Here is a 19,862-nt window from a genome sequence, read left to right as displayed (position 1 = left end):
CAGGAAGATGGAGTCAATGGATGGGAGGCTGGTTTGCGTGATGGACTGGGCTACATTCACAACCTTTTGTAGTTCCTTGCGGTCTTGGGCAGAGCAGGAGCCCACACCAAGCTGTGATACAACCAGAAAGGATGCTTTCTATGGGGCATCTGGAAAAGTTGGTGTGAGTTGCAGCTGACGTGCCAAATTTCCTCAGCCCTTTTCCTGAGAAAGTAGAGGTGTTGGTGGGATTTCTGAATTATAGTGTCAGCATCGGGGGGACCAGGAAGGCGATTGGCCAGTTGGGGTGAGTGGAGAAGGGGATGTGCCACAAGACACAGGGCGACAGAATTCCAGTTCACAGAGGCTGGAATCACGGGAGAGCAAGCCGGGGTCGGGGAGGGAGTGCGTCGGAACGGTGGGGGGTAGGGCTTGTTTGCTTTGGCAAGGATGGGGGCAGAAGCTAATGCCTCCCTATTTCAGTACACAGCCGACTTGGAGAAGGTGGAGGAGCTGAATGTGGATCTGGGCACCATCATTCTGCTGGACAGTGCTAGCAACAACACCTTGATGGAATTTGCCAACAGTGGAATCGATAGTCTCAACTACACCCAACTCATTGAGCAGGTAGGGATCTGGAGGGACGGCGGGGGGAGTGGAGGGGGGTGGGAGGAGCTTAACTTACCTTCAATCTCAGATACTGAAGCAGGCCAGGTCCAAACGCAACAAGATCTGGACAATATCCAGGCTTGGGCACACAAGTGGCAACTAACGTTCACGCCACACCAATGCCAGGCACTGACCATCACCAATAAGAGACACTCTCACCACATTCAATGGTGTATCCATCACTGAATCCCCCCACTGTCAACATCCTGGGGGTTACCATTGACCAGAAACTGAGCTGGACCCAGCCATATAAATACTGTGGTTACCAGAGCAGGTCAGAGTCTGGGAATCCTGCGGAGAGTAACTCACCTCCTGACTCCCCCCAAAGCCTGTCCCCCATCTACAAGGCACAAGTCAGGAGTGTGATGGAATACTCCCCACTTGCCTGGATGGGTGCAGCTCCAACAACACTCAAGAAGCTCGACACCATCCAGGACAAAGCAGCCCCGCTTGATTGGCCCCCCCCATCCACAAACATTCACTCCCTCCACCACCGACACTCAGTAGCAGCAGTGTGTACCATCTACAAGATGCACTGCAGCAACTCATCCTTAGACAGCACCTTCCAAACCCATGACCTCTACCATCTAGAAGGACAAGGGCAGCAGATACATGGGGAACACCACCACCTGCAAGTTCCCCTCCGAGCCACTCACCATCCTGACTTGGAAATATATCGGCCGTTCCTTCACTGTCGCTGGGTCAAAATCCTGGAACTCCCTCCCTAACTGCACTGTGGATGTACCCACACCACACGGACTGACTGATGTCCAATAACAATCCTGGAACTCCCTCCCTAACAGCACTGTGGGTGTACCTACACCACACGGACTGACTGATGTCCAATAACAATCCTGGAACTCCCTCCCTAACAGCACTGTGGGTGTACCTACACCACACGGACTGACTGATGTCCAATAACAATCCTGGAACTCCCTCCCTAACAGCACTGTGGGTGTACCTACACCACACGGACTGACTGATGTCCAATAACAATCCTGGAACTCCCTCCCTAACAGCACTGTGGGTGTACCTACACCACACGGACTGACTGATGTCCAATAACGATCCTGGAACTCCCTCCCTAACAGCACTGTGGGTGTACCTACACCACACGGACTGACTGATGTCCAATAACGATCCTGGAACTCCCTCCCTAACAGCACTGTGGGTGTACCTACACCACACGGACTGACTGATGTCCAATAACGATCCTGGAACTCCCTCCCTAACAGCGCTGTGGGTGTACCTACACCACACGGACTGACTGATGTCCAATAACAATCCTGGAACTCCCTCCCTAACAGCGCTGTGGGTGTACCTACACCACACGGACTGACTGATGTCCAATAACAATCCTGGAACTCCCTCCCTAACAGCACTGTGGGTCAACCCACAAAATGTGGACTGCAGCATTTCAAGATGGTGGCTCACCACCACGTTCTCAAGGGGCAATTACGGATGGGTAATAAATTTGTGCGATGCCCATGTCCCACGAATGAATAAAAATAGCCTTCATAAATGGGTCTTTTTCCGATTGGCAGTTGTCAGAATGTAACCAATGATTAAATTTGATCTGTCGTCATGTGGCCAATGACAACAAGCTGTAAGAGTCAGCTGACCCAGTAAACCATGTAACCAATGACAGAACGACGTGATGATCAGCTGACTCAGTGTAAATAAGAACCTGTTGGGAATTGTGGGGAACTTGGAATGGCCCAGGGTGAGACCTCAAGTGTTGGAGTAATGAAGTTTCTTCATTCAACATTTATCTTTTGGAATAAGTTTTGTTTCACTTTATTGCCTACAACTGCCAGATGAACAGCGGTCAGTGATGAAGGGAGTTCCGCTAGGTTGACATTAGAACATAGAACATTACAGCACAGTACAGGCCCTTCGGCCCTCGATGTTGTGCCGAGCTATGTCCCAACCCAAGATCAAGCTGTCCCACTCCCTATCATTCTGGTGTGCTCCATGTTACATGTTGTTGACATGAGATATGATGTTGAAATTATATATTAATGATTTGGAAGAGGGAACTGAATGTATTATCTCCAAGTGTTTAAGTTTAAAGTTTATTTATTCATGTCACAAGTCGGCTTACGTTAACACTGCAATGAAGTTACTGTGAAAATCCCCTAGTTGCCACATTCCAGCGCCTGTTCGGGTTACACTGAGGGAGAATTTAGCACCTAACCAGCACGTCTTTTGGACTGTGGGAGGAAACCAGAGGAAACCCACGCAGACATGGGGAGAATGCGCAGACTCCGCACAGACAGTGACCCGAGCTGGGAATCGAACCTGGGTCCCTGGCGTCGTGAGGCGGCAGTGCTAACCACTGTGCCACCACGCTGCCCATGTTGCAGCTGATAGAAAGTTGGGTGGGAGGGTGAGCTGTGAGGAGGATGCAGAGATGTTTCAGCGTGATTTGGATAAGCTGTGTGTGTGGACATCTGCATGACAGATGCAATATAGTGTGGATCAATGTGAGGTGATCCACTTTGGTAGCAATAACAGGAAGGCAGATTATTACTTGACTGGGTGTAAGTTGAGAGAGGCGGATACTCAACGAGACCTTGATGTCCTCGTGCATCAGTCACTGAAAGTAAGCGCGCAGGTACAGCAGGCAGTAAAGAAGGGAAATAGTATGTTGGCCTTCATAGTGAGAGGGTTTGAGTACAGGGATAGGGATGCTTTACTGCAATTGTACAGGGCGTTGGTGAGGCCACACCTGGAGTATTGGTCTCCTTATCTGAGGCAGTTTTGGTCTCCTTATCTGAGGAAGGATGTCCTTGCTATAGAGGGAGTACAGCAAAGGTTTACCAGGCTGATCCCTGGGATGGCAGGTCTGTCATATGAGGAGAGACTAAGTCGGTTAGGATTATATTCACTGGAGTTTAGAAGAGTGAGAGGGGATCTCATAGAAACTTATAAAATTCTAACAGGGTTAGACAGGGTAGATTCAGAAAGAATGTTCCCGATGGTGGGGGGAGTCCAGAACTAGGGGGTCATAGTTTGAGGATAAGGGGTAAACCTTTTAGAACTGAGGTGAGGAGAAATTTCTTCACCCAGAGGGTGGTGAATGTGTGGAATTCACTCCCACAGAAAGTAGTTGAGGCCAAAACATTGTGCGATTTCAAGAAGGAATTAGATAGAGCTCTTGGGGCTAAAGGGATTGAGGGATATGGGAGGGGAAGTGGGGAGCGTTAGGATATTGAATTCAATGATTAATATGTGCCTTGAACATTTGATCTGAAGAAACCTTTACCGGCTCACTTTCATTTTTGTTCTAACCTTTCGGGTATTCTCTCTGCTGTGTTTCCACAGGTACAGGTACCGATTGTCAAATCGCAACTTCTGCCTCTCGCTGACCAGCTGGATGCGTTGACTTCCTCACAGGTTAGTGAGAAACCCCTGCTCCTGATCCTACCCCCATCTTTGTTAATGGTGGCCAATTATTGCTGATGGTGGCCAACCATTGTTAATGGTGGCCAACTATTGTTAACAGTGGTCCAATGTTGTTAATGATAGCTCAGCTCTTCCAAATGGTGGCCAACTATTGTTAATGGTGGCCAACTATTGTTACTGGTGGCCAACTATTCCAAATGGTAGCCAACTATTGCTAATGGTGGAAAATTATTTTTAATGTTGGACAATATTTACAAATGGTGGCCGACCAACATTTTTGGTGGCCAATTATTATTAATGGGGGACAGCCATCACTGAAGGTGTCCAACCATTGTTAATTGGCAGTAGCAGCAAACCATTGTTACTGATGGCCAACCATTGTTACTGATGGCCAACCAATGCTCTTGATGGCCAACCATTGTTACTGATGGCCAACCAATGCTCTTGATGGCCAACCATTGTTACTGATGGCCAACCAATGCTCATGACGGCCAACCATTGTTACTGATGGCCAACCAATGCTCATGATGGCTAACCATTATTTGTGGTGATTATCCTGATGTCAAACTTGGCTTTTGTTTTTTTTTACCTGCCACAGAACGCTGAAGTTAAAGACCGTTTAGTTCAACACTCTGAGGATCTGCGAGAGCTACAGAGGACGTCGGTGAGGGCGATAGAGCAGGAGCTGGTGGGTCATTACCACTTTACTATTGGGGTGGCGGGTGGGGATTTAAGAGCGTCGCCTGTATATCGTGACCATTTCTGTGTTGCTATGATTAGCAGTTGGAAATGGTCTAATTCCTTTTTGCCAGCGTCAGTTCTAAATGGTAAGACCTTGTGTTAGCACTGTTTAAATGTCTTTCTCCTTCCCTGCGACTTGTTACTGATTTCTGAACTGTTTTGATTGTCCCAAGTTTGACCGTTGTGTTAAAAGAATCAAAGAATGTCTGCGGTGAACATATTCCCATCTTAAAACCAGCTGTAAAATTGACCCTATCCCTGCTTTCCCCTTGCGTTCCTCCCTCTCTCACCAATTTTTACAGATGCACCATAGAAAGCATTTCTTTCCGATTGTATCACGGCTCATGCTCTGCCCAAGACCGCAAGGAACTACAAAGGGTCCTGAACGTAGCCCAGTCCATCATGCAAACCAGCCTCCCATCCATTGACTCCGTCGATACTTCCCACTGCCTCGGGAAATCATTGTTTCTTGCGCACTATACAGACAAAGCATACCACTCATAGAGTGCACAGGGGAGAAGGAAAGGGGAGGGTGCAGAATGTCGTGTTACAGTCATAGCTGGGGTGGCAAAGTGGTTATCACTACTGCTTCACAGGGGTCTGGATTCTGATACGGGGAGGGGTCATGGGGGGAAGGCAGGGGTCAAGATATTGAATTGGAAGATCAGCCATGATCAAAATGAATAGTGGAGCAGGCTCGAAGGGCTGAATGGCCTACCCTTTCTTCTATTTCTCTGTTTCTATGGATATGGAGTAAGTAAAATGGCCTGGGATTCACCTGAGAAGGTTGTTTAGACTTGACTAATCATTTCTATTCTCTTTCAGGCAACATTGAATGCAAGTTTCCGATTTTTGGCTTCTTTTGCCCCCACGATAAAGGTAGGTTATCCTTTCCCGTGTTTGTGACAGGTATAAGATGGTCTATTCTTTCCTCTTTCTCTGTACCCTCCCCCCACCACCACCCACCACCCCCGTCAGAACAGGGGGATTATGTCAATATTTCCATTTTCCCATCCAATAGCTCACTCCCCCAACTCTCCGTGTGTCCACACATACCTTAGTCACCTGGCAAACCTCCCTCCAGCCCTCTTGGAACTTTCCCTTCACCTTTCCAGCCTCGGACAGGAGGCCATTCAGCCCCTTAACCCTGTTTCTCCCAACTTTCAGAATCCTCCACCAGCCTAGAGTAGGAATAAGGCAGTTGGTTGGCGCCATCTGCCTTTCAGCTGGAAGAACTGAGATCCGTAAATTCTGATTTGATTTGATTTATTATTGTCCCATGTATTGGGATACAGTGAAAAGTATTGTTTGATTTATTATTGTCACGTGTATTGGGATACAGTGAAAAGTATTGTTTGATTTATTATTGTCCCATGTACTGGGATACAGTGGAAAGTATTGTTTGATTTATTATTGTCACATGTACTGGGATACAGTGAAAAGTATTGTTTGACTTATTATTGTCCCGTGTACTGGGATACAGTGAAAAGTATTGTTTGATTTATTATTGTCACATGTACTGGGATACAGTGAAAAGCATTGTTTGATTTATTATTGTCACATTTACTGGGATACAGTGAAAAGTATTGTTTGATTTATTATTGTCACGTGTATTGGGATACAGTGAAAAGTATTGTTTGATTTATTATTGTCACGTGTATTGGGATACAGTGAAAAGTATTGTTTGATTTATTATTGTCACGTGTATTGGGATACAGTGAAAAGTATTGTTTGATTTATTATTGTCACATGTACTGGGATACAGTGAAAAGCATTGTTTGATTTATTATTGTCACATGTACTGGGATACAGTGAAAAGTATTGTTTGATTTATTATTGTCACATGTACTGGGATACAGTGAAAAGTATTGTTTGATTTATTATTGTCCCGTGTACTGGGATACAGTGAAAAGTATTGTTTGATTTATTATTGTCACGTGTACTGGGATACAGTGAAAAGTATTGTTTGATTTATTATTGTCACATGTACTGGGATACAGTGAAAAGTATTGTTTGATTTATTATTGTCACGTGTACTGGGATACAGTGAAAAGTATTGTTTGATTTATTATTGTCCCGTGTACTGGGATACAGTGAAAAGTATTGTTTGATTTATTATTGTCACATGTACTGGGATACAGTGAAAAGCATTGTTTGATTTATTATTGTCACATGTACTGGGATACAGTGAAAAGTATTGTTTGATTTATTATTGTCCCGTGTACTGGGATACAGTGAAAAGTATTGTTTGATTTATTATTGTCACGTGTACTGGGATACAGTGAAAAGTATTGTTTGATTTATTATTGTCACATGTACTGGGATACAGTGAAAAGTATTGTTTGATTTATTATTGTCACGTGTATTGGGATACAGTGAAAAGTATTGTTTGATTTATTATTGTCACGTGTACTGGGATACAGTGAAAAGTATTGTTTCTTGCGCGCAATACAGACAAAGCATACTGTTCATAGAGTACATAGGGGAGAAGGAAAGGAGAGGGTGTAGAATGTAATGTTACAATCGTAGCTAAGGTGCAGAGAAAGATCAGCTTAATTTAATTTGATCTCAATTGTTATTGTCACATATATTGGTATACAGTGAAAAGGATTGTTCCCTGTGCACTCCATAGACAAAGCTTACCATTCATAGGGAAGGAAAGGAGAGAGTGCAGAATGTAGTGTTACAGTCATAGCTAGGGTGTAGAGAAAGATCACTTTAATGCGAGGTAGGTCCATTCAATAGTCTGACAGCAGCAGGGAAGAAGCTGTTCTTGAGTCGGTTTACGTGACCTCAGACTTTTGTATCTTTTTCCCGATGGAAGAAGGTTGAAGAGAGAATGTCCGGGGTGTGTGGGATCCTTAATTATACTGGCTGCTTTTCTCGAGGCAGCAGGAAGTGTAGACAGAGTCAATGGATGGGAGGCTGATGAAGGGAAGTGTGCATCCTGAACATTGACTGCAGGAGTTGGGATGTCTTGTTGAAGTTGTACAAGACATTAGTAAGGCCACACTTGGAATACTGTGTACAGTTCTGGTCACCCTATGATAGAAAGGATATTATTAAACTAAAAAGAATGCAGAATAGATTTACTCGGATGCTACTGTGACTTGAAGGATTGAGTTATGAGGAGAGGCTGAATAGACTGGGACTTTTTTCTCTGGAGCGTAGGGGGCTGAGGGATGATCTTACAGAGGTCTATAAAATAATGAGGGGCATAGATCAGCTAGACAGTCAATATCTTTTCCCAAAGGTAGGGGAGGCTAAAACTAGAGGGTATAGGTTTAAGGTGAGAGGGGAGAGATACAAAAGGATCCAGAGGGGCAATGTTTTCACACAGAGGGTGGTGAGTGTCTGGAACGAGCTGCCAGAGGCAGTAGGAAAGGCGGGTACAATTTTGTCTTTTAAAAAGCATTTAGACAGTTACATGGGTAAGATGGGTACAGAGGGACATGGGCCAAATGCGGAACAACTGGGAATAGCTTCGTGATTAGAAAAAGGGGCAGCATGGACAAGTTGGGCCGAAGGGTCTGTTTCCATGCTGTAAACCTCTATGACTCGATGACACCTTCTCAATCACCTTGGCCACCTATGTTGCCACTTTAAGGGAACTATGGACCTGCACACCAGATCCCTCTGTATGTTAATGTTGCTAAGGGTTCTGCCATTTGCTGTATAACTCATAACTAAATTTGAGTCTCCATACACCCCAAACACTAAATAATTCATCTGTTTTCCTTTTCTCAGGGTAAAATTCAGAACACCCTTCAGAGCACAGCGACAGCGGAAAGTCAGATAAAACCCAGCACCCTCACAGTCCTGAGAAACGTGAGTTATCCCATAACGCACACGAGTAAATCCAGGTGCGCTGGTGATGGTTACAGCGACAGAGGCAGGAAACGAGAGAGGCTCAGAGAACTCAAGAGTGGCAGAGTGACCGAGAGAGAGAGAGAGAGGGATATGGACAGGTGTGGCACAGTGGGTTAGCACTGCTGCCTCACAGCGCCAGGGACCCGGGTTTGATTCCCAGCTTGGGTCACTGCCTGCACATTCACCCCATGTCTTTGCAGGTTTCCTCTGGATGCTCCGGTTTCCTCCCACAATCGTGCTGGTTAGGTGCTAAATTCTCCCTCAGTGTAACCAGAACAGGTGCCGGAGTGTGGCTACTAGGGGATTTTCACAGTAACTTCATTGCAGTGTTAATGTAAGCTGATTTGTGACTAATAAATAAACTTTAATCTGTAAAAAAGCTCCGGGTTTGATGGGTTGACCATGCTAAGTTGTCCCTTCGTGTCCAAAGATGTGCAGGTTAGGTGGATTGGCCATACTAAATTGTCCCTTAGTGTCCAAAGATGTGCAGGTTAGGGGGATTGGCTATACTAAATTGTCCCTTAGTGTCCAAAGATGTGCAGGTTAGGTGGATTGGCCATGCTAAATTGTCCCTTGGTGTCCAAAGATGTGCAGGTTAGGTGGATTGGCCATGCTAAATTGCCCCTTAGTGTCCAAAGATGTGTAGGTGAGGTGGATTGGCCATGCTAAATTGCCCCTTAGTGTCCAAAGATGTGCAGGTTAGGGGGATTGGCCATGCTAAATTGCCCCTTAGTGTCCAAAGATGTGTAGGTGAGGTGGATTGGCCATGCTAAATTGCCCCTTAGTGTCCAAAGATGTGCAGGTTAGGGGGATTGGCCATGCTAAATTGCCCCTTAGTGTCCAAAGATGTGTAGGTGAGGTGGATTGGCCATGCTAATTTGCCCCTTAGTGTCCAAAGATGTGTAGGTTAGGTGGATTGGCCATGCTAAATTGTCCCTTGGTGTCCAAAGACGTGCAGGTTAGGTGAATTGGCCATACCTGTATCATAGGATCCCTACAATGTAGAGGGGTGCCATTCGGCCCATCGAGTCTGCAATGACCACAATCCCACCCAGGCCCAATCCCTGTAATCACATCTATTTACCTGCTAATTGTGCACTAAAGGGCAATTTATCACGGCCAATCCTCTTAGCCTGCACGTCTTTTGGACTGTGGGAGGAAACCGGAGCACCCAGAGGAAACCCACGCAGACATGGGAAGAATGTGCAGACAGTGACCCAAGCCGGGAATTGAACCCAGGTCCCTGGCACTGTGAGGCAGTAGCGTTAACCCACTGTGCCACCGTGCTGTATCTCTTGAATGACAAAAGCAAGGAGGGGAGAGACAGATACTGAGCGAGAGGGATAACCTGTAAACTGAGTCGGGGGAGAGAGTGGGAAAATAAGGACAGGGATGAAGGGAACAGGCTGGATTTTGACATTGTATTTTGCCCCGATGTTAACATTGCTGTGATAACCTGTTTTCTCAGGTGAGTCAGTGTCTCCTGCGTAAGGAACGTGGATACTTCACTCAGTACCTCGACTGGGCCCGGAGTACGGTGAGTATTAGTAACACCTCATTGACACCTCAACCCCAAATGGAGCATGGGGCATCGAATATAAAAATTGGCAGCTGTGTCGAACCTTAGTTAGGCCACAGTTGGAATAGTGTGTTCAATTCTGGTCGCCACACCACCAGAAGGATGTGGAGGCTTTGGAGAGGGTACAGAAGAGGTTTACCAGGATGTTGCCTGGTCTGGAGGGTATTAGCTGTGAGGAGAGGTTGGAGAAACTTGGTTTGTTCTCACTGGAGCGACGGAGATTGAGGGGCGACCTGATAGAGGTTTACAAGATTATGAGCGGTATGGACAGAGTGGATAGTCAGATGCTCTTTCCTAGGGTGGAAAGATCAATTACTCGGGGACACAGGTTTATGGTCCATGGGGAAAAGTTTAGAGGAGATGTGCGAGGCAAGTTTTTTTACACAGAGGGTGGTGAATGTCTGGAAGGCGCTGCCCAGGGAGGTGGTGGGAGCAGGTACGATCGCAGCATTTAAGGGGCAACTGGACAAATACATGAATAGGACGGGAATGGAAGGATACGGGTTCTGTAAGTGCATCCGGTTTTAGTTTAGGTATCATGATGGGTGCAGGTTTGGAGGGGCCGAAGGGCCTGTTCTCTGCTCTGACCAGCGTGTCTTTTGGACTGTGGGGGGAAACCCATGCAGACACGGGGAGAACGCGCAGACTCCACACAGACAGTGACCCAAGCCGGGAATCGAACCCTGGCACTGTGGGGCAGCAGTGCTAACCCACTGTGCCACCTTGGCATCTGTGTACAGTTCCCAGACAGGGGCAATGGGATGGGATCTGTGTACGGGACAGGGAATCCCAGACAGGGGCAATGGGATGGGGTCTGTGTACGGGACAGGGAATCCCAGACAGGGACAATGGGATGGGGTCTGTGTACGGGACAGGGAATCCCAGACAGGGGCGATGGGATGGGGTCTGTGTATGGGACAGGGAATCCCAGACAGGGGCAATGGGATGGGATCTGTGTACGGGACAGGGAATCCCAGACAGGGGCAATGGGATGGGGTCTGTGTACGGGACAGGGTGAAAAGGGTGATAAGCTTAGTCCTTTTGGTCTTGTCCAATGAAAGATGTGTTCTCTTACAGATTATTGACGATTTGCTCTCCTGCCAACCGGTGGTGATCCTTTTGGAAAATAGCCGTGTCATTTCCTGTGAATACATCACCAATCCTTGGGTAAGTCGAGTTCTGGAGCCCCCGCTTCCTGCCCTAACTTTCGGGGACTCCGCACGGCCTACATTGACCGTCCAGCAAAGAGGGAGGGCGGAATTTTCCCATCATGCCCCCTACCACGGGAATCGTAGTGGGCGTGACACGTGCCCCGCAAAGGACCCTTGACCTCGGGTAAGATTTTCCAGTCCTGGGGCGTGTGGGACTGGAGAATCCCAGCCCCGAGCATCCATATGGCGGGGGGGAGGGTGGGGGGCTACAGCCTGGATGAACATTCCCGGCACACAAGTGATCATCTCCAACAGGGGGTAATCTAACCATCGCCCCTTGGCATTGCGTTAGTGGGAGAGACTCGGATCCGAGGGGCACAGCCTCAGAGTAAAGGGTCAACCCTTTAGAACCGAGATAAGGAGGACTTTCTTCAGCCAGAGGGTTTGGGGAATCTGTGGAACTCATTGCTGCAGAGAGATGGGTCACTCAGTGTCTTTAAGCCAGAGATAGATTGGTTCTTAAGGAGCAGAATTAGGCCACTCGGCCCATCGAGTCTGCTCCACCATTCAATCATGGCTGATATCTTTCTCATCCCCATAACCCCTGATCCCCTTATTAATCACGAACCTATCTATCTCTGTCTTAAAGACACTCAATGACCCAGCCTCCTCTGCAGCAAAGAGTTCCACAGATTCCCCACTGTCTGGCTGTAGAAATTCCTCCTCATCTCTGTTTTAAAGGATCGTCCCTTCAGCCTGAGGTTGTGCCCTCTGGGTCTAGTTTTTCCTACGAGTGGAAACATCCTCTCCACGTCCACTCTATCCAGGCCTCGCAGTGTCCTGTAAGTTTCAATAAGATCCCCCCTCATCCTTCTAAACTCTATCGAGTACAGACCCAGAGTCCTCAAACACTCCTCATTCGACAAGCTCTTCATTCCAAGATTCTTGTGAACCTCCTCTGGACCCTTTCCAAGGCCAGCACATCCTTCCTTCGATATGGGGCCCAAAATTCCAAATGGTGCCTGACCAGAGCATTATACGGCCTCAGAAGTACATCCCTGCTCTTGTAATCTTGATTGGTAAGCGGTGGGGGGGGTCAAAGATTATGGGGAAAAGGCAGGAGAATGGGGTTGAGAAACATATCAGCCATGGTTGAATGGTGGGGCACACTCGATGGGCTGAATGGTCTAATTCTGCTCCGATACCTTATGTTCTCTTATTAAAGGCATTCTCTGAAACCCCTATCAACATCCTGGGGGTTACCATTGACCAGAAACTGAGCTGGACCCAGCCATATAAATACAGTGGTTACCAGAGCAGGTCAGAGGCTGGGAATCCTGCGGAGAGTAACTCACCTCCTGACTCCCCCTCCAAAGCCTGTCCCCCATCTACAAGTCAGGAGTGTGATGGAATACTCCCCACTTGCCTGGATGGGTGCGGCTCCCAACAACACTGGAAAGCTTATTTATTAATTGCAAGTCGGCTTACATTAACACTGCAATGAAGTTACTGTGAAAATCCCCACACTCCTGTCGGGGTTACACTGGGGGAGAATTTAGCTCCTAACCAGCAGGTCTTTCGGACTGTGGGAGGAAACCGGAGCAGCCGGAGGGAACCCACGCAGACACGGGGAGAATGTGCAGACAGTGACCCGAGGCCGGGAATCGAGCCCGGCTCCCTGGCGCTGTGAGGCAGCGGTGCTAACCACTCAATAAACTCAACCGAGAAAGCAGCCTCTCTTATCTCTCACCCTCCCCAGCCTCGGGGGGGGCAGTGGGATGCTGTGTTAACAGAAGGGTGGTTCGGGGGGAGTGACGCTGGTTAAAATCGGGCTGGTGCTGCCAGCTGACTGGAACTGTATTGTTTTAATTCCGACAGAACGCCTTCTGGTTTTGTTTGGGCTGGTGTACTCTCTTCCTCATCCCCAGTATCATCTTCGCCGTGAAGACAACAAAGCACTATCGGCCAGTGAAGAACAAGGCCAGCAGGTAAAGAACAGCACAGGAAGCAGGCCCTTCGGCCCTCCAAGCCTGTACCCGCTCATTGGTCCAACTGGACCATTCCTCTGTCTCCCTCCATTCCCGGTCTCCTCCTGTGACTATCCCGATAAACCATCCCAGCGAGTCCGCCCACACCACCCTGTCTGGCAGCACATCCCAGGACCCCCCCCCGCCAACCCTCTGTGTCCCTCTAATATCGGAGTTATACCTCACCACCCCCCTCACCGTGAGCCCGTGACCCCTCGTGTTCGTAAAGGCGCAGGCGAGAGCGGGAGAGAGGAGCGGGGAGGAGGAGAGAGAGCGAGAGAGAGAGAGTGGGGCAGGGAGGAGGAGGAGGAGAGAGAGAGGAGTGGGGAGGAGGAGGAGTAGGAGAGAGAGAGAGGAGAGAGGAGGAGTGGGAGTAGAGAGAGAGTGGGAGAGGAGAGAGAGAGAGAGAGAGCGAGAGAGAGAGAGAGGAGTGGGGAGGAGGAGGAGGAGGAGAGAGATGAGGGCAGAAGGGAGTGATGCCAAGCTTGGCAGTGGGTCTGGCTGCCAACGGGCTTCTCTTCACCCCATCCTTCCTGTCCTGAGATGTGTAGGTTCGAGAGATTAGTGGGTAAATATCAAGGGATATGCAATGGTGCCCTCGATCCGGCACAGGAGGAGGCCATTCGGCCCATTGAGTCTGTAAACATAGAAGATAGGAGCAGGAGGTGGCCATTTGGCCCTTCGAGCCTACTCTGCCATTCATCACCATCATGGCTGATTGTCCAACTCAATCGCCTCATCCTGCTTTCTCCCTTTGATCCCATTCGCTCCAAGTGGAATATCCAGCCGCCTCTGGAATACATTCAATGTTTTGGCAACAACTACTTCCTGTGGGAATGAATTCCACCGGCTGAAGAAATGTCTCCTCAACTCCATCCTAAATGGTCTACCCCGAATCCTCAGACTGTGACCCCCTGGTTCTGGTCTCCCCCACCATCGGGAACATCCTCCCTGCATCTACCCTGTTAGAATTTTATAAGTCTCTATGAGATCCCCCCCTCATTCATCTGAACTCCAGTGAAAACAATCCTAACTTAATCAATCTCTCCTCATACACCAGTCCCGCCATCCCCGGGATCAGCCTGGTAAACCCTCGCTGCACTCCCTCGAGAGCAAGAACATCCTTCCTCAGGAAAAGGAGACCAAAACTGCACACAATACTCCAGGTGTGGCCTCACCAAGGCCCTGTATAATTACAACAACACATGCCTGCCCCTGTACTCGAAACCTCTCCCAATGAAGACCAACACAGGGCAGCACGGTAGCACAGTGGTTAGCACTGCTGCTTCACAGCTCCAGGGACCCGGGTTCGATTCCCGGCTCGGGTCACTGTCTGTGCGGAGTCTGCACATTCTCCCCGTGTCTGCGTGGGTTTCCTCCCACACTCCAAAGTTCGGTTGATTGGCCCCTTAGTGTCCTGAGATGCGTAGGTTCGAGGGATTAGTGGGGGAATATTCAAGGGATATGGGGAGTAGGGAATGGGTGGGATTGTAGTCGGTGCTGACTCGATGGGCTGAATGGCCTCTTTCTGCACTGTAGGGTTCGATGATTCTATGAAGATACCATCTGTAGTGTCCCTCCAAGCGAGCACAGTGACTTATTCCAACTCAAGAACCATCTAAAGCCCTTGCGAATGGTTGGATTGGACCCGTCTCCGTCACACTTCCAGGCAAAACATCCCAGGCCCCAGCCACACACTGTGTGAGAAAGCTTTTTCCTCACATTGCCTTTGCTTCTCTGACTTTAACTCGGAGTCCCTCTCGTTTCCCTCACCCTGTTACGAGCGGGGACAGTTCCTCCTGATCGACTCTGTCCAACGCCCCCCTCAGTGTTTGAACCATCTCAATCAGACCACCTCTCGAAGGAGAGTGTGTCTCTCCATCATTGCTGAGGGTTTATCAGTGCCGATTTTGTGTGGCAATTTACACCTCACCTTTTCCGAGTGTGATATTTGACTGTCCACCAGCCTGCCCTGTCACTGTGTCTCCAGGAGGTCTCTCCAGGAACACTCGGTCAGCATTCCCTGTAATCCTGTCTCTTCCCACAGACTGAGACAAAGTCAAGCTGTTTGCTCATGATCCATTCTGAAGTCCCAGAGATCTGTGACGTGGTCCTGCTCTGTGAGAATCAGACACCTTAACCATTGCTCCAAGGCAGTGGAAACAGCAGGACGCCAATATATCAGTGTTCCCCTCGATTACCACCCCCCCTCTCTCACCGGGCTGGTTCACACTGCTCCCCACTCCCTCTCTCTCTCCCCCTCTCTCTATCCCTCACTCCTCCTCCCCACTCCCCCTCCTTCTCTCCCTCTCTACCCCCCACTCCTCCCCACTCCCTCTCTCTCTCTCCCCCACTCCCTCTCTCTCTCCCCCTCTCTCTATCCCTCACTCCTCCTCCCCACTCCCCCTCCTTCTCTCCCTCTCTACCCCCCACTCCTCCCCACTCCCTCTCTCTCTCTCCCCCACTCCCTCTCTCTCTCTCCCTCTCTCTATCCCTCACTCCTCCTCCCCACTCTCTCTCCCTCTCTCTCCCCCCACTCCTTCTCTCCCTCTCTATCCCCCACTCCTCCCCACTCCCTCTCCTTCTCTCCCTCTCTCCCTCTCTTCCTCTCTCCCCATCACTGTTCTCCATCCTCTCCTTTTGTCTCTCTTCCTCCCTCTCTCTCCCCCTGCCCCCCTCCCACACTCTCTCTCTCTCTCCCCCACTGCCCTTTCTCTCTCTCTGTCACTCTCCCCCGGCCTCTCTCCCTCCCTCTCCCCCTCTCCCTCTCCCCCCTCCCTCTCCCCCTCTTCCTCTTCCCCCTCTCTCTTTCGCTCTCTCTCCTCCCCGACCCCCTGTTTCTCTCTCTCTCTGTCTCTCTCTCTCCCCCCCTTCTCCTCTCTCTCTCTATTGATCTCCTTCTCTCTCTCTCTATCTCTCCCTCTCTATCTCCTCTCTCTCTCTCTCTACCTCCTCTATCTCTCTCTCTCTCTATATATATATATCTCCTTCTCTCTCTCTGTCTCGATCTCCTCCTGCCCTCTCTCTCTATCTCCTCCTTCTCTGTCTCTCTTTCTGTCTCTCTCCCCTCACTCTCTCTCTCTATCTCCTCTGTCTGTCTTGCTCTCTTTCTCTCTCTCTATCTCCTTCCCTCTCTCTCTCTCTAACAATTTAACCTTGTGTTTTTTTGCAGTCCGGATTTTGCTGAACTGACGAACCTGAAGTTTCCACGTGCACAGAATAGGTATGCTGTCCCAGGAACAAACCTGTGAGTAGCAGCCCACAATCTGTGACGGTCTGCCAGCCAGGGGCAACAATGTCCAAAAATGCATAGGTTAGGTGGATTGGCCATGCTAAATTGTCCCTTAGTGTCCAAAGATGTGTAGGTTAGGTGGATTGGCCATGCTAAATTGTCCCTTAGTGTCCAAAGATGTGCAGGTTAGGTGGATTGGCCATGCTAAATTGCCCCTTAGTGTCCAAAGATGTGCAGGTTAAGTGGATTGGCCATGCTAAATTGTCCCTTAGTGTCCAAAGATGTGCAGGTTAGGTGGATTGGCCATGCTAAATTGCCCCTTAGTGTCCAAAGATGTGCAGGTTAGGTGGATTGGCCATGCTAAATTGCCCCTTAATGTCCAAAGATGTGCAGGTTAGGTGGATTGGCCATGCTAAATTGTCCCTTAGTGTCCAAAGATGTGCAGGTTAGGTGGATTGGCCATGCTAAATTGCCCCTTAATGTCCAAAGATGTGCAGGTTAGGTGGATTGGCCATGCTAAATTGCCCCTTAGTGTCAGGGGTACTGTAGGGGGTAAATGCATGGGGATAAGGCCTGGGTGGGCTTGTGGTCGGTGCAGACCCGATGGGCCAACTGGCCTTCTTCTGCACTGTTGTGAATTCTCTGATTCTATCATCCACAACAGCGACACAACATTTGAACCATTTTCATGCTGACTGGCGTTGATTGGTGTCTTGTTAACTTGTCAATGGCGGGATGGATATTTGTGCGATAGATTCTCACTGGCTCAGTGGGGTATGAGACCTCCTCTCCCACACAATGTTAAAACCTCTCTCTGTCTCTCCTGTTTCTGTTTGTACAGATACTCATCTCCAACTTTCTGACTGCCCCCAACGAGAATCGGAGAGTGAGAAATCAAAGCCTCTTTGTTTCCTTTGACCCTCGGGATGTGCTGACTCCCTCTGACTGTCCTTAGCCAAGTTTGCTGCTGCCCCTTTTCCTGTTTTCCCTTCTGCTGTCTGCCGCGATCCCGGATCCTTCCATCCTGGGCTTTCAGTTGAGGAACTGTCTGTCCGCGTCCTGCTGCTGTCCAAAGCTGAGTTGGACTCAGACCCCAGGTACCTGGGTGCCCACGGTCTTTGGACATCCAGACTAATAGCTTCCAGATTCCCGCAGGATCCCAGATGTTTACAGCTGGATTTCCCCAGGGATTCCTGGACTGATCTTCGCAGCGTCGGTGTGGAGATCTCAGGTGCTCGTAACAAAAGAGACCGTTTCTTTCCAATTGGGTGGGGGCCTCGCTGGCTGGCTCCAACATTTGTTGCCCCATCCCTAATTGCCCCTTGAACTGAGTGTCTCACTCGGCCATTTTCAAAGGGGCAGTTAAGAACTAGCCGCTTTGCGTTGGAAAGCCACACCGGGTAAGGACAGCAGATTTCCTTCCCCAAAGGACATCAGGATGGTATGATGGTTAGTGCTGCTGTCTCGCAGCGCCAGGGACCCGGGTCCAATTCCACCCTTGGAAGACTGTCTGTCTGTGTGTGGAGTTTGCACGTTCTCCTTTGTGTCTGTGTGGGTTTCCTCCCACACTCCAAAGATGTGTAGGTTAGGTGGATTGGCCATGCTAAATTGCCCCTTAGTGTCCCAAGATGTGTAGGTTAGGTGGATTGGCCATGCTAAATTGCCCCTTAGGGTCCTAAGATGTGCAGGTTAGATGGATTGGCCATGCTAAATTGCCCCTTAGGGTCCTAAGATGTGCAGGTTAGATGGATTGGCCATGCTAAATTGTCCCTTAGTGTCCAAAGATGTGCAGGTTAGGAGGATTGGCCATGCTAAATTGCCCCTTAGTGTCCAAAGATGTGTAGGTTAGGAGGATTGAATATAAAAGTAGGGAGGTCTTGCTGCAGCTGTATAGGGCATTGGTGAGGCCGCAGCTGGAGTACTGTGTGCAGTTTTGGCGCCGCACCTGCGCAAGGATATTTTGGCCTTGGAGGGAGTGCAGAGGAGGTTTACTAGGCTGATACCGGAGTTGAGGGGGTTGAGCTATGAGGAGAGGCTGAATAAACTAGGCTTGTACTCGTTAGAGTTTAGAAGAATGAGGGGAGATCTCATTGAGACGTATAAGATGATGAATGGGATGGATAGGATAGAGGTGGAAAGACTCTTCCCGCTCAAAAAAGACAGTAGGACTAGGGGGCACAGCCTCAAGATAAAGGGGGGGCAGTTCAGAACGGAGTTGAGGAGGAACTTCTTCACTCAAAGGGTGGTGAAATCTCTGGAATTCTCTGCCCGTTGAAGTGGTGGAGGCTGCCTCGATAAATATTTTTAAGAAGCGGGTTGATGGGTTTTTGATAAGAGAGGGGATTAAGGGTTATGGGGAGAGGGCGGGAAAGTGGAACTGAGCCACGACAGATCAGCCATGATCTTATTGAATGGCGGGGCAGGCTCGAAGGGCCAGATGGCCTACTCCTGCTCCTATTTCTTATGTTCTTATGTTCTTATGTTCTTATGAATGGGCCATGCTAAATTGCCCCTTAGTGTCCAAAGATGTGCAGGTTAGGAGGATTGGCCATGCTAAATTGTCCCTTAGTGTCCAAAGATGTGCAGGTTAGGAGGATTGGCCATGCTAAATTGCCCCTTAGTGTCCAAAGATGTGCAGGTTAGGTGGATTGGCAATGCTAAACTGTCCCTTAGTGTCCAAAGATGTGCAGGTTTAGGGGATTGGCCATGCTAAATTGTCCCTTAGTGTCCAAAGATGTGCAGGTTCGGTGGATTGGCCATGCTAAATTGCCCCTTAGTGTCCAAAGATGTGCAGGTTAGGGGGATTGGCCATGCTAAATTGTCCCTTAGTGTCCAAAGATGTGCAGGTTTAGGGGATTGGCCATGCTAAATTGTCCCTTAGTGTCCAAAGATGTGTAGGTTAGGTGGATTGGCCATGCTAAATTGCTCCTTAGTGTCCAAAGATGTGCGGGTTAGGTGGATTGGCCATGCTAAATTGTCCCTTAGTGCCCAAGATGTGCAGGTTAGGTGGATTGGCCATGCTAAATTGCCCCTTAGTGCCCAAAGATGTGTAGGTTAGGTGGATTGGCCATGCTAAATTGCTCCTTAGTGTCCAAAGATGTGCGGGTTAGGGAGTTTACTGGGTAAAATACATGGGATTATGGGGATAGGGCCTGGGTAAGATACTCTGTTGGAGAGTTGGTACAGACTCAATGGGCTGAATGGCC

At 49.0% G+C, this 19,862-nt stretch overlaps 1 protein-coding gene across 1 annotated transcript in view; it reads left to right on the top strand.

Moving 5' to 3' along the window:
• LOC145339397 (prominin-2-like) overlaps window positions 1-18,326 on the top strand; it is a 67,169-nt gene extending 48,843 nt beyond the window's left edge. Inside the window, exons 15-24 of the mRNA XM_080183849.1 lie at window positions 463-606; window positions 3,976-4,047; window positions 4,655-4,744; window positions 5,623-5,676; window positions 8,545-8,625; window positions 10,136-10,204; window positions 11,324-11,413; window positions 13,276-13,385; window positions 16,597-16,671; window positions 17,498-18,326. Of these exons, the coding sequence (XP_080039975.1) occupies window positions 463-606; window positions 3,976-4,047; window positions 4,655-4,744; window positions 5,623-5,676; window positions 8,545-8,625; window positions 10,136-10,204; window positions 11,324-11,413; window positions 13,276-13,385; window positions 16,597-16,671; window positions 17,498-17,519 (807 nt within the window). The 3' untranslated portion in view covers window positions 17,520-18,326. The remainder of the gene's footprint in view (window positions 1-462; window positions 607-3,975; window positions 4,048-4,654; window positions 4,745-5,622; window positions 5,677-8,544; window positions 8,626-10,135; window positions 10,205-11,323; window positions 11,414-13,275; window positions 13,386-16,596; window positions 16,672-17,497) is intronic.
• Window positions 18,327-19,862: the final 1,536 nt, after the last annotated feature.

The sequence above is a fragment of the Carcharhinus amblyrhynchos genome, unplaced genomic scaffold (genome assembly GCF_965287045.1).
Source record: "Carcharhinus amblyrhynchos unplaced genomic scaffold, sCarAmb.v2.hapA scaffold_444, whole genome shotgun sequence".
NCBI lineage: Eukaryota > Metazoa > Chordata > Chondrichthyes > Carcharhiniformes > Carcharhinidae > Carcharhinus > Carcharhinus amblyrhynchos.
Note: the sequence above shows the minus strand (reverse complement) of the source record. Positions and strands in the feature narration are given on the sequence as shown.